The following is a 27077-nucleotide window of genomic DNA, read 5'->3' as shown; positions in this document are numbered from 1 at the left end:
CTGCCTTCTAGAACAGCTGCAGTCCACATGGTGTAGGTGTGCCTATAGTGCTGTTAGGGAGGGAGTGTCAGGATTTTGATCCAGTGACAGTGAAGGAACAGCGATATATTTCCAAGTCAGGATGGTGTGTGACTTGGTGGTGATGTTCCCATGTATTTGCTACCCTTGTCCTTCTAAATGGCAGTGGTTGTGTGCTGCCTAAGGAGCTTTGGTGAGTTCTGCAATGCATCTTGTAGATGGTACACACTGCTGCTACTGTGCTTCGGTGGTGGAGGGAGTGAATGTTTGTGGATAAGGTGCCAATCAAGCGGGCTGCTTTGTCTTGGACAATGTCAAATTTCTTGAGTGTTGTGGGAGCTGCATTCATCCAGGCAAGTGGAGAATATTCCATTACACTCCTGACTTGAGCCTTGTAGATTCTGGACAGGCTTTGGGGAACCAGGAGATAAGTTACTCGCTGCAGAATTCCTAGCCTCTGACCTGCTCCTGTAGCCACAGGTTATATGGCTAATCCAGTTCAGTTTCTGATCAATGGTAACGCCAGGATGTTGATAGTTGGCAGTTCAACAATGGTAATGCCATTGAATGTCAAGTGGCAATGGTTACATTCTCTCTTGTTGGAGATGGTCATTACCTGGCATTTGTGTGACACGAATGTCACTTGTCACATGTTTGCCCAAGCCTGGATATGGTTCAGGTCTTGCTGCATTTAGACATGGACTGCGTCAGTATTTGAGCAGTAATGAATGGTGCTGAACATTGTGCAATCATCAGCAAACATCCCCACTTCTGACCTTATGATGGAAGGAAGGTCATTGATAAAGCAGCTGAAGATGGTTCCCTACCCTGACGAACTCCTGCAATGATGTCCTGGAACTGAGATGATCAGTGAAATGCGTTTGATCTCATCCTTCCACAACTCCACTATCTTTCTGCCAACATATCCAGCACTTTCTTAAATGAGTCCTGTCTACTGGAGTCAATCATCCTTTCTGGCAGAAGGATTGATTGCCACATGCAATGAGTTTGGGGATATTTATGCTGGGATAAACTATGGCATAGATCCAGCAGGGTTTTAAAACTCAAATTGGTAGAATAGGCCACTTCTGATCTCCATTATAGAAAAAGATTAAAGTGCAAAAAAGATTTACAAAGCTGATGCCAGAAATGAGAAGTGCAAGAATGAAAGTTCTGGGTTTCATTTCTCTACAAAGGAGAAGACAGAGAGATTTCTCAAATGATGAAGGGATTTAGTAGAGAGAAATGTTTTTCATTTCTGGGGACAACCAGAACCATGGGCCATAAATAAAAGATGGTCACTAACAAATTCAACAAGCAATTCAAGATAAAACTTCTTTGCTTAGGGAATAGTGAGAATATGGTACAGGTGAATAATATAGATGCATTTAAAGGGTGGCTAGATAGTCATGAGGAAGAAAGAAATAGAAATAGGGGAGTGGGATGAAATAATGAAAGGTGGGAGGAGCTTGTGTGGAGCGTAAACACTGGCATAGTAGCTTTGGGTCGTATAGCTTGTTTCTATGCTGTAAATACTATATAATTTAATGTGAGAATCCTAACTCAACCAATAGGTCAAATGAACTTAAGTTAAAATGCAAACTTCAAATAATAAACTGTGAACTTAACTGGAGTTATAAATCACACACAGTACATTGAAAGTTAATTTTCAAAAAATCATACCACCATCGAAAGAAATGCAAATTATATTCTGATGTACGTGAATGCTTGCTCCCACATTGATGTGTGTTGCAAATGTAAAACAAACTCACCGCACATCATATTGTAATGTATTTATCTCAATATATATAATTCATAAACACTGAATTCTGCTAGAACCGGCATGTGTTTGACATGAATATGTTGATGTCAGTAGACCCAGAGGATGTAAACATGCTACATGGCTGAACATTTTAAGAACCATAGTAGTTCTAGACAGGAGTAGAAATACTATTCCAAAAGGTCACAGTTACATATGAAATGGGATTGAAAGATACTCGTGGTGATTGTAAAAAGAATTCAGAAAAGATTTTTTTTTAATTTCAACATTTAGAAACATGGCAGAGGTAAATATATTATCTCAAATAAAAATGACTATACCATAAATTGCTATATTTCCTCTCACAAATCTGAGGTCCTAACTTGAACCAATCAAGTGATTATGTATAAAAAATGTTCTGCGTGACGTTTCCACATTAATCCAGCGCAAGGATGATATGATAAGTACCAAAGCTAAATGGTATGTTTCTCTGGAGAGAAGCAGTAAGATATTATTAACATGTGTGATACTTTAACATGGTGACTATATTCCAGTCTGCACTAGAGAAATAGCTTAAGGAAGTGTGGAAAACTACACCAAGGAGCAGTGTACAAAAAAGTTTCTACTTATTTCGAGCTAAGGTACTGAATGAGCAAAGTAACTGGAGAATTTCTGGATTTTCCTGATTATGTCAGTCAAATATTATTAGACAGTCTCATCATGTCAATATGCATCAAAATGTACATTGCACAGTCACGCCAATATTGTTAAAAGCCTACTTGCACAGGCAAGATTCCTCCTCCTCCCTGGGAGGTCAAAAGTTTTAAAGCATCTGCCATTGAAGACTACCCTATTTGTTTCAAAAATCTCCAGACAGACCTTATGGAAAACATGCCTGAAAGAAATTTACAGCAACATTTTGTGTACTCCCATCGTCGTTAGAATGCAATGGTTAAGCATAAACCAGTTGATCCATAGCACTGTCCTCAGGATTGGTTATGACCTGGTGCTGGATGTAAAAACCTGAGTGAAGATGAACCCTGTGTAAGAGGCAAGGACAACATTATGCAATACATTCTGTACGAATATATAGTGTGGAATTTATTGATCTATTTTGCAATTTTTACTTATTTGTCCTGGAAATAAAAAAAAACTATCAATACCATATGGAAAGAGAATAATGTGTAAATGTAGTAGAGGTGAGGAACATTTGCAAAGAGTTCCTACAGGATTTAAAACACAATTAATATTGGCACTATACATTGTTAAAGATGTGCTACTCCACTGTTAGCTTCATAAAAATGGCATCCTGCTATTTTTACTGGCTCTTTGTCTCTTTTTTTTCTCACTCTCAATCCAATCTTTTTTTCCATTTCTTTATCTCTCTCTCCCTGTACCTGATTTTGCATTAAATTCACCATTCTAAATCACACTTCCATCTCAATCTTTGCACTGTTAATTTTGGAATCCTTCAATTCTGATTGGTTAAGGCGATCCACAGTTGTTTGCCCTGTTCACTCAGTTCCTAGATTCTCGTGAGAGGGCACAGTGCTCTTTCTATCTCCCACTTCTAGCAATCTGCTGGGAGGATATTGTTGAGAATGAATGAGCAACAACAAGTCTAACAGTGAGGCCTAATTGTTGGCCTTCCACACCAATGTTATTCCAACAAAATTCTGATTGGGTGTTTTAATTTACCATTGGAATTACGTTAATAAATTAATTGTGATTAATTGTAGTAATCCCGATTAGTAAGTGAAGGCATTTTCAATAATTAGAAAATCACTTCAAATGTGATTATAGATTAATGCTGAACCAAAGAGTACCTTCCTTTATGAATCTTAATTTCCAGCTGCACAGGGTTCAGAGTAACAATTTATGGCAGCAGGAGTCACAGGAAAGAACTATATCCCTTAATTATAATCCTAGCTGACACTCTATTGTATTGCTGAGGGATGCTGGACACTGTCAGAGGTGTCATCTTTCAGATGAGACAGTAAACTGAGACCTCGCCTGTCCTGTCAGGAGGATATAAAAGGTATCATGGTACTATTTCGAAGAAAAGCAAGGGAGTTATCCCTGGGGTTTTGACTAGTATTTATCGATCCAATATTACTATCCGATTATTATCACAATGCTGTTTCTGGGACCCTTCTGTACAAAAATTGGATGCCACTTTTTCTGCATTAACAGATATTAAAAGTACTTCAATGGTTGTAGAGCCTTTTGGGAAGTCCCAAGATTGGGAAAGGTGCAAAATGCTGTAGATGCAAGTCTTTTCTTTCATTAATCTATCAGTGAATCCAAGCTCCTTAAAAAGTGAATAATCATTAAACAATAAAGAAAAGTTAATAATATGAATAATTTATCTGAAAATAATTAACCTGTTGCAGGGCTGAAAGAATCTTGGATTGGTTAATCATGATGCTGAGGAGAAATTCCTAAATGATGAACTTCCCCTGACATTCTCCCCTCCCAAACAAGACTACCAGTTGGCTATAAATTTAAATGTATAAAATGAAGCCTTTTTTGAAAATTATTAATGTTTTTTTTAGGAACAATTCACAGCGTTATCACATCTGATAAAGCAGGCGTGTGAGTGGCACAATGTCACCCAGTTAACAAGTCAGCGTGTTCATAGTTCAGTCAGCACTACAAAATTCCCTGTAAAGTATACATCCCATTTATACTATAATAAATTTGGTTTCATTTAAATGAAATATTCTTAAGTAATATTTACTAACAAAAACACTGTAGGGTCTGGACTAAGGCCTCAGAAATATCTTGAGTACAGTTTCTGATTTGGGTGCAAACAATGACCTGGTTGCAAATTGTGGCCAAAGTTTCACTAGTTTTGAGAATTCTATTCCCCTCAGGCTTCCAGAAAACTCAGTTACATATCACCAAATGCAAAATCTTCCATGAACTAACAAACTGGGCAGTGTTTTTGAATGTAATATTTTAAAAATTGCTTCCAAAAGTACTTCTTGATATATTTAGATGGAAGTGTAGATTCCGGTATATAAGCTGATGCTTGAAGCTTTGAAAAATCCCTCCAGAAGTAAGGGTCGACTTATATGCTGAATACAAAAATGAACTGCTGGTGTGCATATGGGTGGTCGCTTTTTGTAATGTGAAATAAAATAATGTTGGGAATTCATATTAAATAATGTGACGCAGCATCTTGAATAAATTAACTGTACAAAGATACTGTACAATCAAAATGTCTTAAAACGTATCAAATTCACTGTCATTGGCATCCAGTGCAAAGAGCTAATGTGTCTTAAATCCCTGTGCATCTTCGCCACACAGCCTGTATTGACCTGCTCGATCCCTTGCACCCAGTGATAATGTACCAGTGAGTAAAACATGCATTTGTGGGGTGTAAAGCTTAGGATGAACTACTAATAGGAGTATAGCATGTCATGGTTGAAAGAGGCATTGACATATTCAACAGGTATGTGCAAAAACATGATTTTTGGAGCCATAAAAATAGGGTCATTACACATAAAGTAACAATATGTCATATACGCAGGGTTGACTTCTCTGCTGCAATCAACAGTAAGAATGGTAACTTGATGTAGTTCTATTAATACAGCTAAAAATGTGTTTTCACAGAGAATAAGCATTGTCAAAATATGTCTGGTCCATCACTTCTGAGTAACCCTTTATTATCAACTGAAAATTACTTTAGAAATCTATACAGAACCTTTTGCGAGTGAGATCAGTGTACAGTAACCAGTTTCTTAGAAAGTAAGAAATAGATGCTGGTGCAGGCCATTTGTCCTTAAGCTATGCAACAAGATTGTGGCTAATCTTCTATCTCAACTCCACCATTCCAGACTATCCCCATATCCCTTAATTTCCTAATTACCCAATAATCTATTGACATCTGCCTTAAATATACTAAATGGCTGAACTCTCTGGGGTAGAGAATTCCCAAGATTTATAACCCTTTGAGTGAAGACGTTTCTTCTCATCTCAATTCTCTATGGCTGACTCCATATTCTGAAACTGTGACCCCATGTTCTAGATTTCCCAGTCGGGGAAACATTTTCTGCACAACTATTCTGTCTATCACTTTAAGAATTATACGTGTTTTAATTCGATCACCTATCGTTCTTCTAAACAACAAGAAATGTAGGCCTAAGGGGAGGTGGCAGCATACTGGTATTGTCACTGGTAATTCATAGGTCCAAGGTAATGTTCTGTGGACCCGGGTTCAAATACCAACACAATAAATGGTGGAATTTGAATTCAATCAAAATATGGAATTTAAATTCCAATAATGACTACAAAACCATTGTCGATCTTCATAAAAATATTCAGCCAGAAGTGCTGAGTGTATGATCCATCTCAGCCTCACCCGGAGGTCCCCAGCATCACAGATGCCAATCTTCAACCAATTTGATTCACTCCACATGATATCAGGAAATGGCTGAAAGTACTGGATATGGCAAAGGCTATGGGCCCTTACAATATTCCGGCAATAGTACTTGTGGTCCAGAATTTGCTGTGGCCCTAGCTAAGTTGTTCCAGTACAGCTAAAATACTGGCATCTACCTGAAAATGTGAAATTTGTTTTTATTCATTCAAAGCATGTGGGCTTCACTGGCTAGGCCAGCATTTATTGCCCATCCCTAGCTGCCCTTGAGAAGGTGGTGTTGAGCTGCTTTCTTTAACCGCTGCAGTCCATATGTTATCGATACACCCACATTGCTGTTAGGGAGGGAGTTCCAGGATTTTGACCCAGTGACAGTGAAGGAACGATGATACATTTCCAAGTCAAGGTGGTGAGTGATTTGGAGGGAACTTCCAGGTGGTGTTCCCATCTATCTGCTGCTCTTGTCCTACTAGATGGTAGTGGTTATGTGTTTGGAAGGTGCTGTCTGAGGAGCCTTGGCAAATTCGTGCAGTGCATTTTGTACATGGTACACACTGCTGTGACTGTGAGTCGGTGGTGGAAGGAATGATTTTTTGTGGATGGGGTGCCAATCAAGCAGGCTGCTTTGTCCTGGATGGTGTCAAGCATCTTGAGTGTTGCTGGAGCTGCACTCATCCAGCCAAGGTTTCCATCACATTCCTGACTTGTGCCTTGTAGATGGTGGGCAGGCTTTGTGGAGTCAGGAGGTGAGTTACTCGTTGCACAATTCCTAGCCTCTGACCTGCTCTTGTAGCCACAGTACTTATATGACTAGTCCAGTTCAGTTTCTGGTCAATGGTAACCCCAGGATGTTGATAGTGGGGGATTCAGCGATAGTAATGCCATTGAATGTCATGGGGCAATGGTTAGATACTTGTTGGTGATGGTTATTGCCCATTATTTATGTGGCGCGAATGTCATTTGTATATATCTTTTTTATCCCCAAAAAAGCAGCCCAATTGTAAAAGTCTCCTTGAAGGCAGAAACTTGCCATAGCGACTTATTTTATCTGGGGCTATCGCTAGTTTTGTGTGTGAGCCTTGCTTCCAGAATGATGTTTCTCAAACTAGCACAAAAGATTATGGAAATTCGACTTGTGCTGAACGGAAATTGTGTTGAAAATTGTGTGATGTTTTTGCACTGGTTTGGCTGATTTCAGGTGAAGTCTGTAGGGAAAAAAGCATAATCAATCAAAAACTCAATCCAAAAATAAGCAAGTGTAATTGAAAGGCAATTTCCATATGATACATATTATTGCTGATAACTAGGCAGAGCTTTTGGAATGTCAAATGGCATTTTAGTCAAGTATTTTTGTGAATACTACTTAATGTTAAAGCAAGATGAATGGACACCAAGTCTTTCAACTAGTTAATTTTGCCAGGTTACTCTCAAATAAACAAATACTCACATTACGCTGCACATTAACTGAAGTGGCCTCAGGGGGGATTTATCTGAATGCAGAGTAGCCAGAAATAATTAGACTAGCAGAACAAATACAAATAATTTCTTGAAGAGCTTTAACTCAATAATGCTGTGGTTGGTGTAAATTTGAAATGAAAAATATGAGCTGTAAGTGGCACGATACACTTCCATTTTCATTGACTTTTACAGACAGGATTTATAAAAGCAAATCAAAACAAAAAGAAAAATGTTGATCCTTTCCTACTTTAAAGTGATGTGATTCACTTCTTCTGGAACTGTGAACCTGGGGAAATATTCAAACATGGCTTGCAACCAAACCACTAAATTATTATTTCTGTAGCAACATTTGTTTCAGCCTTATAACTGGTGGATAAATAGATATTTTGAGAAACATAAGGCTGAATTTTAGTGACTATGTTTAAGTCCCGCAGCTGGGGCTGCAAACAAAAGCTTTGGCTGGCAGCAGGGACCCTGGGGTGACAATTTATGGTGAGGGCCAATTAATTTACAGCTGCTGGGGGCTCCATTCAATTAAGGGCAGCAGGCTGCCTCCAAAAGCTGCCAGCCCAATCAGGGAGCTGGCAGCTCAGCAGCCTCAGCAGTGCCATCGCAGCAGTAGCCTTGGTGAGGCTGTATTGCTCAATGGTGGGACATCCTGGAAAACAGGTCAGTATTGTTGGGGAAAGCCAAGGAGCTGGGATCCTGGTGATTGGGGTGGGTGGTGTATCTGGCTATCTCCCCACGCAGCAGTGGGCCCTCCCCACAATGGACAAAATGGAGAGCCCTTAATTGGCCTTTTAAGTGGCTCAGTTGTTCACTTAGTTGGTGGTCAAGTCATCAAGTTTCCTGCCACTGGCAGGATGGTATGTGAGGGGGATGAGGGGGGGGTGGTGGGCGGAGTAAGACATTGGCCTGAATCTTCTGGTTGGCGTGCGAGGGTGGACCCCGCTCACCAATGCATAAAATGATGCACAGTGATGTCATTCCTGCGTCCCAATGCCACTGTGTGTCATTCTGATCTTCAGTTTGGCAGGCGCGCAGCGGAGTTGGCTGTGCGCCCGCCAAACTGTCAAAGGCCTATTAAGGCCATTAGACTAATTGAGGTACTTGTCTGGGCTGCCCGTCCAACCTTAAGCCCGTCCAACACTGTCACATGAGGGGGAATGTCTGAAATTAAAAAAAAATTCTTTTATTCAACTTTGCATAATCAAAGTAATCTCCCTGAGGCAGCTCTGTGCCTCAGGGTGATTTCTGTGCTCCTCCGCGTGCATGCGCAAAAGAGCACAGGTCCCGACTCTCCCTCCTCCCCCCACCCGCACAGGAAGCAATAAGTGCTTCCAGGTGCGCGTCATGCTGGGCGGGCCTTAATTGGCCCACCCACGAAAAATGGGGGTGTGCAGCCGATCATGGGCGACGATTGGCTACGCGCCCGCTCCAGAACCGCCCACCCGATGGGGAGAAAATTCTTCTCATTGTGTTCTCCTCCAGACAATGAGTTGAGAAAACCCAGCCCATAATCTTGTTTTCCCAACATGTTGGGTTTGTCTTTGCTGGACTAGATTTTAACACCTCTTAATTTATTCAGCAGAAGCTTTTTCTTTTATGGGTATCATAATTTCATTTTACTGTCTCAACTTAGTTGTAATGTTAAAGCTATGACATAGCAATTTGGAAAGACAATGGCTGGAATCTTCTGTTCTCCCCCATGGTGAGTTTGATGGTGGGGCAGTGTTGGGGTGGCGGGGATGGGGGATGGCATTTAATCAGGCAAAAAGGTGGTGGGTGGAGATTAAGTTTGTGGCAGGAAGGTCAGCAGATGTCCTTCCCCACCGCACCACCGATTAAGGCCCTAAAATGGTCAATTAATGCCGACTTAAGGACCTCATCCCGCCACTGCTGATAGTAACTCAGTTCCAGACAGGGGGCTTGCCATGTGGGGAGTATGACAAGCAAACCCGTGCAGGGCATAATTTTACAGCCCCAGGAACTGTGTAAAATATTCAGCTAATAATGCATTATAGGGACACACTTCCAACACTTCGTATAAAATTGAATCACTGTGGGGATTTTCATTTGATCCAGGATTTAAATCTCCTATGTATTTCCTGCTTTTTCTCCTAATACAGGTCTTGCTGAAACATATGTTTCTGGAAGCAACAGGACAAATGTCCTGCTCATCGCTCTCCTCCAATTCTACTGAGAGACAAGGGTGAGAGGTTAGAAGTGGCTCTCGTTCTGATTATCAATTCCTCCTGTGCAGAGATGTGTGGCCATCACTTCGCAGCTCTTAAGGCAACACAGATAAAATTCTGAATTGAGTGACAAGAACAGTGTAATTAATCAGGAACATAGTCATGATCATTCTTATGGAGTGAAGGCAGACGCAAGAACAAATGCCACCCACTTTGGTCTGATCTCTATCAAGGGGAGAAGGTACTGAGTTAAGAATGCTATGTGTTCCAGCATGAGGATGAGACAATCAGAGACAAAGCTGGTGTCATGTGGCAATACCTGGTTACTCCTGGTGGCCAGCTACAAAGGTTATTAGTAAAGGCCTGGAAGCAGCCCATGCATCCATGCCATCGGTTGCAGATATGTTATGCAAGGGGATGAAGAAGGGGATAAAATGCAGATTAAAAGGGAGAAATGTGTGCAAAATACTTACAGAAGAGTTAAAGAGAAACTTAATGAAATTAGTGGCCTAGAAGAAATAACTTCCCCCCACCCCACACCACCACCCCGCCCCGCATTTCCAGTCCGGTAACATAACATAAACCATCAGTGTCCTAACTTACTGTTTCATCATGACCAAACTATGGGCTAAAAATTGGGTTGCACTGTATTTCATGCGTGGGGTCGTGATTTGTGACCTGCCTTCTTTGGTTCCCATAGTGTGAGACAGCACATAAAGTCAGTGTTGCCACCTCATCTACAGGATTGTAGCATGTGGCCAAGGATCTGCCACACTGTTGGCTGTCCTTGGACTTAGCAGGGAGCTGAGCAATGTTTGCAAAGGCCAAATCGTGCAGCCAGCTTTCTGTACTTAAAGGCAGTCTGCCCCTCTTTTGAAGATCAGGACAGAGAGAGGGCTCCAAGGTCACTGATGTGGAACTGGAGGCCTTAAGGGTGGAATTGGACAGGAGGAGAGATGTCCACAGGGGCTAAGAGTCCCTCAAAACAAAGGGACTGAGAGCAGATGGCCTACGGAGTCTCGATTGGGGCATCTGGCAGCAGTCTCACAAGAAGTCTAAGTGTGAGTAGTTAAGATCAGTGGATGCATCTTCACATCACATCTCCTGTCAACCATTCCCCAGCCTTTCAAACTGTTCACACCCATCAGCAGCCCCTTGCACTAAGGAGTCATGACGATCATCCAGATACTCCTCACTGTCACACAACTGCCAATGCTCACACCCACCTCCTGCTACTTCCAACTATTCAGCTATGGCAGGCAGAGTTAAACAATCAGTTGCATTCTTCTCTTTCTCACGCAGAAGAAGGTGGCACAAGTGGAGACAGCAGGAGCTAAGCAGGGGGAAACATGTGGCCTGCATGTCTTTATGCTCATGGAGGAAATGGTGCTGGCCATTTTTGGAATAGAAATTGCTGGGTTGGTAAGTAGCAGACGGCTGAAACCATTGATGATGATGGTATCGTCAAACCTGACCCTCCTTCTCAAATCCCAACTTCCAGTCATATCCTGCTCTCTTCTAATTTAAAAAAAGATGTGTAAGCATGCACTTCTTATTTTCCCCCTAACTTTCCTGCAGTGCAACCCCATGCCTGTGCTCTTCCCCTTTCAGATATCCAAGAGGTGCAATCTGGCTAAGCAATGTAGAAACAGCAAGAGTATAATGTGATAAATATGTATCACAGCTATCAATCTTGCAGCCACCAGCTCAAATATTAACCCTGCATGTAAGTTAGAGGGTGGGATCTGCACAAGATGAGAGGCTAAGCAGGAATAGTCTGCAGTTGGGAATGGGAAAGGGATAGCACAGCTATTAGCTTGCCAGGGGGCAAGATAGCACATGGATTCTGATGCAGTGGGCTCTGATGAGCACTTCAATGAGGCAGCCTATGGAAGAAGGCTGATATGTATGCACAACAAAATGCATGCTGCCTTGGAAAGCCTGTGGTCAATTTGAAGGAGCATGGAGGAGTCCGGCATGAACTTGAAGTAGGGATTCCTACCCAACTTGAATCCCAAACTTTCCATTGCAGCATAAGCAGAAGCTATCCAATGTTTGAGTGCTGCAGGGAAGTTCAGACTGCTGCCATCATGGCTGTGGATTATAGTGTGCATCTTGACTTGCAGGGTGTCACCATGATCCAATAATCTATCCTCCTCCTATCTATTAACAGGATTGCTGAGGTGCGACCAGGGTGAGTGGCAGCAGTTTCATGGAACACAAACCTGCTGTCCCCTTCCATGAAGCCAGCGTTCATCCTCCCATTACTTGTTACTGCAGTGCTTATGCTGTTGCCTGTTAGCCAGCTAGCCTAGAGTGCAACCTGCCATGCCTAGGCGGTGCAATCCACAGTCAGACTTTCTAGGCCCAAGCTGCTCAAGGGTATTCTCCTCAGCCTTCTGCTGCCTCCTCCACTGAAACTCAGCATCCTTCCACCAACCATGCTGATGCAGCTACTGAGGTAACATTGTATAGAAACACTAGGAAAGGCAAGAGCACGCACAGGGAGGCACTAAGAGAAAACACAAGGGTGATTATAAAAACGAAAGGCACTCGAGGTTATTATGCAGAAATACCCTAAAATATGTAAGATAATAATAGATGAGTGGAGTTGCTTCTTTGAAGTCTTATGTATTATATTTGTATGGGATATTTGTGATGTGGTTTATCCATAGGATATAAAATTATGCTGTGGGGAGAGCGTGGGAGGTGGTGGAGGGAGCACGGTTAGTTCAGTTGGCTAGATGTCCAAAGTGTGTGCAGAATAACACCAACAACATAGGTTCAATCCCCTTACCTGTTGAGGTAGTTTTTGGGGCCTGTCTTCTTGCCTTGCCTCTTAGTGATATCATGGCATAAGCCATGATTAGCAACTCATGGGCAACAAGGACTCTACATGAAGAGAGAAGAAATGTATTCTGGTCTTCTATGTCTCAATTATTCAACACTCAATGAGTAAGGATTACTTGCTTCCTCCATTTTGTCGATTACAACTTTTAGAATTCTTTGAGGAAGTAAAGAGTAGGTTAGACAAAGGAGAGCCAATGGATGTTATCTTCTTGGACTCCCAAAAGGCCTTTGACAAGGTGCTGCACAGGAGGCTGCTCAGTAAGATAACAGCCCATGGTGTTACAGGCAAGGTACTAGCATGGAAAGAAGATTGACCGTGTGGCAGGAGGCAGAGAGTGGGGATAAGGAGGTCCTTGTCAGGATGGCAGCCGGTAACTAGTGGAGTTCCGCAGGGTTCAGTATTGGGATCACAAATTTTCACTTTATACATTAATGATCTAGATGACGGAACTGAGGGCATCCTGGCTAAGTTTGCAGATGATACAAAGATAGGTGGAGTATTGAGGAGACAGGGAGGCTTCAGAAGGATTTGGACAGGTTAGGAGAATGGGCAAAGAAGTGGCAGATGGAATACAACATCGGGAAGTATGAGGTCATGCACTTTGGTAGGAAGAATAGAGGCATAGACTATTTTCTAAATGGGGAGAGAATTTAGAAACTTGGAGTGCAAATGGACTTTGGAGTCCTAGTCCAGGATTCTCTTAAGGTTAACTTGCAGGTTGAGTCGGTAGTTAGGAAGGCAAATGCAATGTTGGCATTTATTTCGAGAGGACTAGAATATAAAAGCAGGGATGTGCTGCTAAGGCTTTATAAGGGTCTGGTCAGACCACATTTAGAATATTGTGAGCAATTTTGAGCCCCGTACCTCAAGAAGGATGTTCTGGCCCTGGAGAGGGTCCAGTGGAGGTTAACGAGAATGATCCCAGGGATGAAAGGCTTAACATATGAGGAACGTTTGAGGACTCTGGGTCTATACTCGATGGAGTTTAGAAGGATGAGGGGGGATCTGATTGAAACTTACAGAATACTGAAAGGCCTGGATAGAGTGGATGTGGGGAAGATGTTTCCATTAGTTGGAGAGACTAGGACCCGAGGGCACAGCCTCAGAGTAAAGGGAAGACCTTTTAGAACAGAGTTGAGGAGAAACTTCTTTAGCCAGAGAGTGGTGAATCTATGGAATTCATTGCCACAGAAGGCTGTGGAGGCCAGGTCATTGAGTGTATATAAGTCTGTGATAGATAGGTTCTTGATTGGTAAGGGGATCAAAGGCTACAGGGAGAAGGTGGGAGAATGGGGTTGAGAAACTTATCAGCCATGATTGAATGACAGAGCAGACTCAATGGGCTGAATGGCCTAATTTCTGCTCCTATGTCTTATGGTCTTACAATTGATGGTACATCTTGTGCTAAAGAACAAAAGTAATGCAACAAATCAGCACACATGCTGCAATGCACCAATAAATATTGGAAGCATCTGCGTGGTGTATTTCTGGTGGCAACCAACTGCCCAGTATCATCACTCTTAAACATCAACATTAATTGAAATATAAAATGTACACTCAAATTAATGGGCAACTGGATTTCTTGAAGGGAAGCTCTAAACAATTTGTCTGGAAGCAAATTTATTTATAATATATGGTGCAATGGAAAATAAAACTTGGTGATTTTGAGAATGGATCATAATGGGGTTGACTCTTTATGGAACTGATTATTAGCACATTTCTGAACTGACAGATAAAAACACTTTAAGCAAAAGCAATATCAGAGCATTATCTTTTTAGGTACTGTGAATAAGTAATCATAATTTAGATATTTGTGAACTAATGGAGTATAGAACTAGTATGAATGAGAATGTTTTACACAATCTCCCAGTAATAGATGTTGCCTAATAGAGATATTTGGGCTTGTTTAAATCCCTTTTATCATTTAATGGAAACCAGCTGTGAGAGAGTGATAATAAGTTCAGTTTGTTTCTTTTTATGGGACATATCGCTATTTGTGAGCAATACTGTGCAAACTTTAAGTGTTTGTTTAATAGGAACAATCCTAATCAAATAAATGTTTATTTGTCATGCATGAGGCTTATATTATACTCAGAAGAGAGATGCAGTTATTAAAGAGTGCATAGTAATAAGTAGGATAATAGTATTCATGTTTCATTTCATACAAGGTTTAATACAAATCAGATTATGCACTATAACATCGCATGTAGTGAAATATTGATATAACCTCTCCATAATTAACACTTCATTAGAGCACAAGGAGTAACACGAGTGATAATTCCAGGAACCATAGATCAGGAGCAACAGAACATGAAATGCTTGGCGGTACAACAGATTTTCAGGTACCAGCTAAGTCTGAATATCAGTGATAGGAAAAATCTTGCCTTTACTTTCCATCAAGAATACACTTCATTGAACAAGTAGGTTATGTTTTAAATAAAATGGGAATACTGAAGGCCAATCAGTACCCTTCTGTTAGATGTCATTTTAAAAAAATGAGTAACGGAGATCAGCTGGTGGCAAATGTAATGAAGGCAGGTGTCACTGCCTTGATCTTAATTCTAGTTGTCATGTACAAAGACAAATAAGAGAAATTTTGTAATCGTACCAAGGAACAGGTTACAGTTATCTCATGAACTGATACTTGTCCCAGCAACACTGATTCAGCTGTTGAGCATTAATTTTGATTTCAAATTTCTGTGTACAAAGAATTGAGGTCCAGGTGAAGGTCCCCCACAGGCAGGGGGAGTGTGTGAACCTTCACCACTGGTAGTCAACACAATTATTTTGGATTGATAAAGAACTCTGAGCTGTGGCTGCAGCAACTCTCGTTTACTACTGCAGCAGTCTCTCAATATAACAGAAGCCAAGGAGACACCAGCATGGTATTCAGTCATCACTGCATACTCAGTCTGTGCAATAAGTGGCAATTTGCGAGTACCTTTAAATTTATCCCCAAAAGTTATACAATCAATAAACAACAAAAGAATGACATACATTCTTAATATCTAAAGCAATGTATTTAAAAACAGACTGCAATAACCAAATCTGAACAGTTGCATGGTTGTGCATTGCCAGGTTTGCTTACCTACTGATTGCAGGTAGGTTGAAGTGTTAGACTATAGCTCAGAAATTCCTGTGTGGATCAAAGGGAAATTGATCTTGGATGCAATGCTACTTCCTCTGGCCCAATGCCACAGCCCCTGAAACTGTCAGAAATCTCAGCTTCTGGCTGCTTTTTAGGTTGTTTCTAACACATCTGAGATGCCTACTTAATGGGAAGAAATTGCTGTGACATCTTGGTCCAATGTCAGTGGGCTCATGGGGTTCTAGTGCGGCATCAGAGAAATTAAGCAAAATATCCTCTTCGGCCAGTTTTGGTAATGCTGTTAATAACTGATCACATTCAAGAAACTGCCCAAGAAATGTATAAATTCCACATGTCTCCCCATTTATGGCTCTAGCTACACTGGATGCCAGACACTCACGGACACCACTGGCAGACAGTACTTTAATGAGTGTAAATGGGGAAATCACATTGTCTAATGTGCCTTCTTCTTTTCCATTATATTATATTTATATTATATTCCTATATATAATATGCCAGCCTCTTTGTAGGTGGGCCCACCTTAAAGTACTGGTTTTTCAAAGTGCCAGAAAGTAGCATTCAATTGCCAGAATGTGCTATTACTGTAAGTTACAGCTCATTGTGTGATATAGCAAGTAGTTGGTGGCTTTCATGGTATGTCCAAAATTCTCTTTCCGCATCTGGTGGTGAGCACTCCCACAGAGGTTCAGATACCTATAACATGAAATTTTCAGCAATTCAACTTTCTTCTACCAGACTATGGAGCAATTTCAATGCAGTGGATGGAGAGGGTAATGGAAAGGGATTTATTTGGATTTTTTGATTTATGAAAGTGTCCCCTAGGATGTGTATTCTTATCAACTACAACATTTTGATGCAACATGTTATCTTAGTTTATTTTTGGCCTGTGTTGAGTTCAGGATCAAAAGGCAAGTTTCTTTGTACCTTGCTAAAGAAGCCTACAATACTCTAACTGGGCAGGTATCCACTTGTTCAAATCCTAACATTGCTAATGGCAATAAGCAGGATCAAGGTCTCGTGAAGATGTCCACTCCTCTCAGCTTCAACAACAACCTTTTATGATTATTCTAACGGTATTAAAATGGATATGATGCCCAAGATAAAGAGCCAAGTGTTTGAAGCATACACTTCTCATTTTTTCTCTCGTTTTCTGGGGATTGATCTTTCTTCAGTAATTTCAACTGAGATGAATAACTTCCTGTCAGGAGAATGATATGCACAAACCAATAACCCACTACTTGCGAAATTTCATCATGTTTAGAGATGCTAAGAGATGCCTGCCTTTTAGAGCTTAGTTGCTGTTTGCAAGCACTGGAAATGTGGAATGTAGATTCAAAATGACTCTTTACGATTTATATTACAAATGGCTTGTATAGTTTTCCCAGTGAGTCACAAACTGAGTATTTCCATTGCGCGAGGTGTAACAGTGAAACCATTTTAAAAATAGAGAAAAGTAAAAGATTCAAAATTATTTACCCTGGATTGATCACGCCAGGGCAAAACTAAAATGTACCCTTAAATATTTCCATGTTGTCATAGCACACCCTAGAGTAAGCTTTTTTTTTAAAAGTAGCAGTAGCATCACGAAGAATATTACCCATTTTTAAAAATGGTAAAATGCCTGTAATAATAATTTTGTATCTTGTTTGGATAGTAGTCTTTTTCTGACTTAACTAAGACAAGTTAGAGATTCCAGTCAGGTTCTGCCATCCTATCAATAGCTGCTCATTGTATATGGCTTAAGCCATTGTGAAGACATCCCACGAAGATTTTTGGAGTGCACCAGAACATGCAGGGGCATATTTACATACTTTGACAAGATAACCACCTCTGTTTGTTTATATTCTTATGATACAATCCGCAGGATAAAGTCTTCATGCACCAACAGGATACTATGTGAAATATGCTGCTGACTTTATATTTCTTTAGGACAACCGTCCTAACTACTAACACTCAAGGAGAAATAATGTTTTTTTTTAATACAGCATTTTTTTGTAGTAACAAAAAGCAATACCAAGATAACCTGCTGTGCTCGTTATTTTAATTGAACACTGCTCAGCAAGTGTAGGCTCCTTCCTGTTTTTTACTGTAATGTTTAAATAACTCTCCTCTTGAACATTTATCACTAAAAAATTGTCCTTTGTTTCAATAGGTTGACTATTTTGGAGGAAAGTTAAACTATCAAAAAATGACAGTCTACTTCAGAACAGTAAAGAAATGTAATGACAAATTAATCGAAGGATTGACATTGGTCTCCTCCTGATGATTCTACCTGATATAAAGCAGAAACAATCTCTGTGAGAAGGTGAAAAATATTCCATGAAGTGCTATGTTTCATTCACAATTTTGTTGGTGTGGATATGATTACTCATTTCTCAGCCTCACTTATGCATCTAATTTGACAAACTGTCCATCTACAATTTTTGGTGGTAATTAATAAATTGAGGGCTATCACTGAGTTACTTTGGAAGGGAACTGCTGGGCACTGACAACAATTTTTTTCCCTCTTATTTGAGGTTTGCAGGTGCTCACTGGAAAGCAATAGTGCATTAAATGGCTTCAACAGGGATCAGGGAATACTTGCTATAACTGCTTATAGGTTCACCAGAGAAAGCAGAAATATGTAAAATCTTGCTTTAGGTAATAAAAGAGGCAGAGTTAAGAAAACACAGATGATGGCCAATGATCTTTACTTATAAACTTCACTGGCGTAAAGTTGTTCTTGTAAGGCTTTCAAACTCTAATTAATATTTCAAGAGGTTTTGAATATAGACAGATCCAATTTAAACATTAATATTAATTTTTGCTTTAAACATTATTTAAACATTATTCCCAGAGATGTCCAGGGCTGCAAATTTACTGCTGGATGTATGTTTTTTTGAGTGCACAAAATCACTTCCTTAAAATAAGCATTCTTCATGTGTGTAAAGTTACCTTGGTACTGAGCACTGAATCCTCTGTGTCTGTGGTTGTTGTCTGATATAAAGTGCAGCCTAAGCCAGTTCTTGCTGCTGATAATAGGTGGAGGCAGATTCATCCCCGAAAACCTGCAATAGAAAATAAAACAGGAATATCTTTATTATCATCCCAGTTCACTTTCCTCATTTAGTATGTCATCTAAATGCACTAGCATTAAATTTAAAGGATGATTGGAGGAAGGGAGTATTATTAATCTTTACACACCATAAATTGTTCAAAGTAAAATACATTATTACAAGACGAGTGAACTTATGGCTCCGGTCAGCTTTTGTGATAAATGTAACGAGGAATCTTATGCCCTTTAAGTATAATCACAGGGGGAACATCTTCTGGTCCCAAAACCGTTCTTGCTGGCAGTAAACCCATTGGCATTAATCTGATGGGAGGTGCCATTCTGACTGGCCGCCTGTGCATCCACCATCTAATTAAGGACAATGGGCGGGTTCATGGGGCTGAAAGTCCAATCAGAAGGCCAGATGTCTTAAAAGGATGGCAGGCCCACTGCCAGAGGTGATCTCTGTCGCTGCAGGATAGACACTGTACATGCTCCTTCTTCTTGAGGTGCCTCCTGAAGGGATATTTATTCCTTTAAATTAATATGTGGTCACAGGTGCCAGGCCATCAATATGGAGGGATGCCATTCCACAGTATAGCATGCATCCCCTGCTGTGGCCCATTTGTCCCTGTGTCTCAAGTGGAGAGAGGGAAGCTGAAACAGGCTTCGCTGGTCTCCAGGCCAGCTGCCTCCAAAAAGCTGCCAGGTTTTGTGCTTTGCTAGCAAGGTGGGAGGAGGGAGGGGTGGGTATGGGATGGTGGTGGAGTGGGGAGGGGGTGTCCACCACTGGCAACATCCTGGTGGCATCCAATCTGCTCACAACTGGGCATTTAAGTATTCATCTTGGCTATCCACTACTGCTGGGTGGGTAAGCATTGCCTTTGATTACACAAAGATAGGAAGAGTCATACGGACTCAAAATGTTAACTGTGTTCCTCTCCGCAGATGCTGTCAGACCTGCTGAGTTTTTCCAGGTATTTTTATTTTTGTTTTGGATTGCCAGCATCCGCATTTTTTTGCTTTTAAGATAGAAACATGTTGGATTGCTGACTGATGTCTTCATATCTAAATTTCCTCTCACTCCTGCCTTCAAGCTCACCTCTGCAGAACCAGGAAGATTCTGCCCAACATTTTTGCTGCAATTTTTTAGCATCTTCCAATGGGTCAGGTAGGCAGATAATTAGTTGTCATGCACAAAGGGGCCATAAGCATTTCTCCCCATTATGGAGACACAGGTGGCTATATAGCTTGAGGAGCACGACTTCACATAAGGATCAAGGCACGGAGGCAGGCCTCCAGGAGGTACCCCAGCCGGTATGAGGATTGAACACATGCTGTTGGTGTCATTCTGCACCACACTCAGTCATACTGAAATCCTTGAATTATTATCATCATTACCATTAAGGCCAGTATCCCATTACCACTTGTAAATAATGTATTCTAAACAGTGAATAAATCGTTACCCTAGCTCTCTGTTTTGATATTTTCTATTACAAACTTTTACATTAGACAACAAATTCATATATTAGAATGCTATAGCAAAGAAAGTAGCTACTAGGATAAATAGGTCTGCAACAAGGTTTAATCTAAAAATGGGGCAATCTAGTTTTATTAATGATATCTTCCAAATCTACTCTATTCTCTTTATCGGTTGGAAGACATTATTTCTATAGTTTATTCCTTCAAGGGCTAAATATGAGCCCAGGTCTTCAGTCAGACTGAAGTATATATCCAGCAATGAAAGATTTCCTCATGTCCCAGATATGCTGACCTAGCATGGTCATTCGTTTATCCCCAAGTCATTTACATATGGGACTAGTATGGGAGCAGAGAAATCCTGTGGCAAGCCTAAGGTCATGCTGCAATAAGAGAAACAGATGACCAGTGAGCTGCCTGATCGTGTCAAATGTGAAAATTTTGCTTTAAAACAATGATGCCTATACACAGCTGCGCTCTGATGACACTTCCACAGACCATTCTTCTATTTTTGGTGCAAAGTTCCTTCCACTGATATCTGAACTCTATGTCAGGGCTTACAAATATAACTAATAGGAGCAGGACCAGGCCATTCAGCTTCCCAAGGCTGATCTGACATTCAACATCATCATGGATGACCTTTTACCTCAACGACACTTTTCTGTATTATCCCCATATCCCTTAATTCCCTTAGTATCCAAAAAACAATTGATCTCTGACTTGATTATACTCAATGACTGGGCATCCACAGCTCCCTGGAGTAGAGAATTCCAAAGATTCAAAACCCTTTAAGTGAAGAAATTTTACTTCACCCCAGTCCAAAATGGTTGCCTATTGCGACTGTACTATTGTGTTCTGGATTCCCCAGCCAGGGGAAATATCCTCTCAGCAAATACCATGTTAAGCCACTTAAGAATTTCATATGTTTCAATGTGATCACCTCTCATTCTCCTCAACTTGAGGGAATATAGTCTGAATCCGGTCAATCACTCCTTATAGAACAATCACTTTATCCAAGGAATCCGGTGAACCTTTGTTGATCTCCCTCCCAAAGCAAGTATATCCTTCTTTAGGGTAAGGAGACCAAAACTGTACATAGTACTCCAGGTGTGGCCTTACCAAGGCCCAGTACAGGTGAAATAAGAATACACTTACACTCCAATCCCTTTATAAGAAAGGCTAACACATACCATTTGCTTTCCTAATTTTTTGCTGTACCTGCATGTTTTATAGTCAAAATGCACTTTACCATGATCATAAACTCAGAGACACAATTCGCTTGTTTGTTAACAGACCTGTCCAAGGCCAAGAATTTTAAGCTTGGTTTTAACATTATAGGTGCATATAAGCAGAAACTTTTCTTATTTCAAGTGCAATCATTAAAATGATAAGTTTCAAAGAAAACAGCTCAGTATAAATGTGATTTTTTTTCTTCAGCATATTCGGTCAATGCAGCCAGATTCAATCACAATGAAAAAGGAAAGCATTTCACCTTATCTTAGCTGTTTCTGAGACAATTGATCATTTTTTTAAAGCATATTTTGAATTCAAGACTTGAAGATTAGAAGTTGATGAGGAGAATTTTTTTTTCTCTTAGAGGGTCGTTAGTATGTGGAATTCTCTTCCCCAGAAAGCAGTGGAGGCTCATTGAATTTATTCAAGGCAGATTTTTGATAGACAAGGGAGTCAAGGTTAATGGGGGGCAGATAGGAAAGTAGAGTTGAGACCACAGCCAGATCAGCCATAATCTTTTTGAATGGTAAAGCAGGCCGGAAGGGCTGAATGGCCTACTCCGACTCCTAAGTCCTATGTTCCTATGATGGAGGAGACAAAAGCTTTTTGAATTGGTGCATTAACATTATGCTTCCTCAGTCAGTTCTCTTTACTTAAATGTAAACTTCAGGTTATCATGTTCTGAAGGATAGTCATGATCAAAAGATCTGTCTTGTTAGATGACAATCTATCATATTCTAAGCTAAATAACATTTATTTCTCTATAATTGTTTCAGAAGCTCCCTATGAGTAATAAATTTATATTGTCATTGAGGTTGAATAACTGGCAAATCCATACCAGCTGGTAAAGAATATTTTACGATGGCAGTGAATAATAGAGTACACAGATTTTTGGATTGTGACAAATATGCTAGGGAAAGAAAAAAATATATCCTACCGCTATTCACTATCCAGTGATCCCTTGTCAGAAACTATGGGTAGAGTTTTCCCTCCGTTGGGGAGGGTTGTGCGGGGGGCAGGTGTGGGTGGGCCAATTAAGGCCCGCCCAGCGTGATGCACTCCCGGAAGCGTTGAGCGCTACCTGTGTGGGCAGGGGGAGTAGGTTGAGTCAGAGAGTACGCTTGGAGTGCAGAAATCTCCGAGGCACACAGGTGCCTCAGGGAGATATGTTTCACATATAAAACATTGAATAAACAGAGAAAAAAATTGAAGGACATGTCCCCTCAAGTGAAACTGTCACATGAGCTGGGACATGTCTATTAATATCAATAAAAAACTTTACAACACTTTATGAAAACCCGCCCATGGATGAAGTTCCATGAAAAATGCAAAGGTCGCCTGGGCTCTTCGTCTGCCCGCCAACCTTAAGATTGGATGGGCAGCCCAAGCCAATGATTTAATTGATTGTTAAATGGCCTTAATGGGCCTTTGACAGTTCAGCGGGTGCACAGCCGAGTCGGCTCCACACCCGCCAAACTGAAAATCTGAATGACGCACGGTGGCGTCAGGACGCACACCCAATGTCACCCTGCATCATTTTTACGCCTCGGCGAGCGGGCCCCGCCCCCGCTTGCCAAGCCAAAGGTTCTAGCCACAATATACCTGATGTGAAGGCCCAGTCTATTTGAGGGTCAGGTCTTATTAGTTTCAGGCTGGTAGATGGAAATTGAGCATCCTGAGGCAGTATGCTGGCTCTGGGTTACCACAAATTCAGGTGGACTCAACATCGTTTAAAGGTGCAAGTCGAATAGGTGATGGTAAGGGGAAAATACATATTAGAGAACCATGGCCAGTATTTTACGTGCTGTGGGTGGGCGCGCGCCTGATTCAAATGTGCATAAAACTGCACGAGGTGATGTCGGCTGAGTGCTCTGACATCATTGTGCACTTGCCTGATATTTCTCTTGGCGGGCACATGCACAAGTTGGAAGAGCACCCACCAACATTTAAGTGGGCAATTAAGCTCATTAACAGTCGAATTGTAAGTGATTTTTTCATGGCCCATTGAAGCTTATGGGTGGAAGGGCCAATCGGCCAGCCAGACTTCACACTTTTGATGAAGCCTCATCCAAGGGCGGGATGAAATCTCTGTTAGGATTAAAAATAAAAAGAAATATCTGGGGACTGTTTTCTTTCATGAGGTATTCTTTAAGATGCTTGATTATGCTGCATGGACATCTTTTGCAGTGTGCTTTTTTTTTATTATTTGGAGGTCTGCAGCTCTTTCAGGCATCTGTCTGCCTTCAGGGAGATCAGTGGAAGCACTCACCAGCACATTGGCGCCTGACCTCTTCCCATTCCCACTGGCAGTGCTGAGCCTTTCTCTAGGAGGGTTTCATGCTGGCAGGCCAAATTCGTGTTCGGAAGCCGAGCACAGTGGGGGGAAGTTTCCCGTCTGCTCCTGGGCCCAACAAGCACAAAATTCAGGCCCATGTGTAAAAATTAATTCTGGACACTGATTGTGTTTAAAGAAAGGGCAAACTGAAAAATCATATGCTGATGCGTATTAATATAATATCTCACAGAACATTCTTTTACATGGGCTACACGACAAGTAGCATTGGCTCAACCCTAACTGATTACCACTGCACTAAAAATTAAACATCTTGGCCCCCAATTTTTTCTGGGCCAGAAGTGCCCTCCTGGCATAAGTGATTACCTGGTCTGAGATGCAGCGATTTTTAACAGGGTCTGAGGCATGCGGATTCTCTGTCCACCAAATGGCCCATGAAATTGGGAGGTGGGAAGGTCAGAGGAGTAGGATTTCCCTTGCTGGGAATTTGTTAGCCCCAGTTTCCCTTTCCCTCAGGTGGACTATTGTTTGATACTATTTTGATGAAGAACAGGAAAGTAATCATTGATGCCTTGGCCATTATTTATTCTTCAGCCAACATCTCAAAAACAGATCATATTGTCATTATCACATTGTTTTTGTGGAAGTTTGTTTTTGTGCACAAACTGGCAGTTACATTTCCTACATTACAATGGTAACTACATTTTGAAAGTACGTCACAGGGGGTAAATTATTTTGGGATGTCCTGAGGTCATGAAAAGCACTATATAAGTAGATAAACATATTTATGTATTTATTTCCTTCTTTCTTTCCTTCCAGTCAGTGACCTGATGAACCCAGCATACTGATCAGTTAACAACATCAATTTGCATTTACATAGAACCTTTAATGTAGTGAAACATTGCAAGATGATTCACAGAACCTATGAAACCAGAACTGATGACCCGAAGCTTGGTCAAAGAGCTAGGCTTTCAGGAGGGGCGGAATAGTGGTGGAGAGGATTAGGGGTGGAATTCCAGAGCTTTGGGTGTAGGCAGCGGAAGACCTGGCCACCAATAGTGGAACAGGTAAAATCAATGATGAGCAAGAGGCCAGAATTGAAGGAGACGAGATATCTCAGAAGCGGTTGAAGGGGGTTACAGAGATTTGGGAGGATGAGGCCATTGTGGGATTTGAAAACAAGGATGAGAATTCTAAAATTAAGGTGTTCCAGACCACAGACCAACGTATGTTGGAGAGCATAAAAGTGATGGCTGAATGGACCTTGGTCTGAGTTTGGATGTGGACATCAGAATTTTGAATGAGTTCAACTTTATGGTGCTAAGTAGCAAGAGATCGGAGCTGAGAAGAGGACACTGGAGCCTTGAGGCAAAATGTTGGACAGTTTTTTTTCATTTCATCACTCTGTTTCTTTTGCCTCGATTGCTTAGTCCATTTTTCTTTCCCTTTCTTTATTCTGCTGCCTTTAGCCAATTTAACATTGAACTCACTGCCCTAATTTACACTTCCTGGTTCTGACAGTTCAAACCTCAATCCTTCAATCTGATTGGTTAGAGAGACACACTGTTGCTTGCCCTGTTACAATGGTCCCAGTTGTCATGCAGAGGGCAGTATGCTCTTCCATCTCTCACTTCCATCAAAACTCAGTGCAAATTCAGATGCAAATTAAATGTGCAAGCCAAGTCTAATGAACAGTGGGTACCATTTGTTCACCTGCTACAGTGAATTCTTACTTATGGGCCTAGATTTTTCGCTCGTCGGGCATGTGTGATTGAAGGGCCCAGGGGCAGAAGGGAAACATGCCCTCAACCACGATAGGCCTCCGACTGTGATTTCACGCTGGCTGGCCATTAATTGGCGCTGAGAAAGGCTCAGCACTGCCAGTGGCAGTGGGCGCTGAAATCACCAAGGGTGCTGGTGAGCACTTCCAGTGAGCTCCCTGAAGGCAGACAGCTGCCTCAAGGGAGCTGCAGGCCTCCATAGAATAAACAAAACAACAAAAATGATGCAGAATATGTCCATGCAGTACAATCAAGCACCTGAAAGCATCCCTCATAAAGAAACAGTCCTCAGATATCTTTTTATTTTATTTCCCCACGGAGATTTCATCCTGCCCTGGATCGAGGTTTGAGCAAAAATGTAAAGGCCGCCTGGCCGATTGGCCTGTCTGCCAACTGTAGAAGTGGATGGGCCATGAAAACTTGCTTTTGATTGCCCTCTTAATGGGCTTAATTGCCCGCTTATTTGGTTTTTTGAAGTGGTTGTTGTACTTTGCCACCACGAATTTTGTAAACAGTCAATGTCGCTGTGCTGGAGTTAAACCACAATGAGCAATGTATTTTTGCACTAATGCACCAGGCATCAAGGCATGCCTGTAGAGAAACTAACACCCATTTTCTAATATTCAGCCAAAATAAGAATACGATTTATAAAATATGAAACTTTTCTATTCATTATATTTCTTTCCAATCCTTAATTTGTCAATGTCAAATTAACTAATTTTCTTTGAAAACAACTGGAGGCAGTAAAATCTAACTGGCTTTCCCTTCATAAAAGTCTTCAGCCTGGATATCATTCTTGATGGTCCAATGGGTAACCTCCAGGGTAAATGTGCCATACCCCCAGGTCTCCACCCTCTTTACCACCCATCCTATTTTCTGATGTCAGGGTAAGGGCATACCCATATTTGAATAGCTCTCTATAAATATGCTGGTGGTGATCCGATTTTCTATCATTCTTCATTTGTGTGGCGACTTGTGAGTCACACTTGCATGCATGCTCCGGGGTGACCAAGTTGGTACTTTAGATAGAATAGTTCTGCAGCCTCTTCTTGGGTGGAACACATTCTGATTATTTAGAAAGTACTCAGCAGCTACACATGTGTATCTACACCAAACTCTATCTACGTACTTCTGCTGCTCACTTGCAGACTACTGACTTCCAACTAACTATTAACAAACAGAGTCAGCCCATGTTACTCTGCTATTGGTTACACAGGATCATGTGCTCTTCCTTTATAACATTCTTCTTAGAGGTATACAACACGTTAGATAAAGCGATAGTTACCACAACTTAGAAAGGCCATCTTATTGTCCAAGAGTTCAATAACTAATTTTGTTCAATTTACAAATACCACTCTTCTGATTTTTTTTATTTTTGAGAGCACTCTTAACAGCTGCTTTTGAGCTATTTACTTTGAAGTTCCTCTTGACCCTTCAGACCTAATATACGGTAGGATATAATGGGGGCAATATTGCAATATTCAGC

At 41.1% G+C, this 27077-nt stretch overlaps 1 protein-coding gene across 1 annotated transcript in view; it reads right to left on the bottom strand.

Moving 5' to 3' along the window:
• The window catches only part of csmd3b (CUB and Sushi multiple domains 3b), a 2092226-nt gene that overhangs the window by 1046985 nt on the left and 1018164 nt on the right, over nucleotides 1–27077 (bottom strand). Inside the window, exon 6 of the mRNA XM_041189252.1 lies at nucleotides 18709–18821. Within this exon, the coding sequence (XP_041045186.1) occupies nucleotides 18709–18821 (113 nt within the window). The remainder of the gene's footprint in view (nucleotides 1–18708; nucleotides 18822–27077) is intronic.

The sequence above is a fragment of the Carcharodon carcharias genome, chromosome 6, assembly GCF_017639515.1.
Source record: "Carcharodon carcharias isolate sCarCar2 chromosome 6, sCarCar2.pri, whole genome shotgun sequence".
NCBI classification, from domain to species: Eukaryota; Metazoa; Chordata; class Chondrichthyes; order Lamniformes; family Lamnidae; genus Carcharodon; species Carcharodon carcharias.
This window is presented reverse-complemented; position numbering and strand designations above follow the sequence as displayed.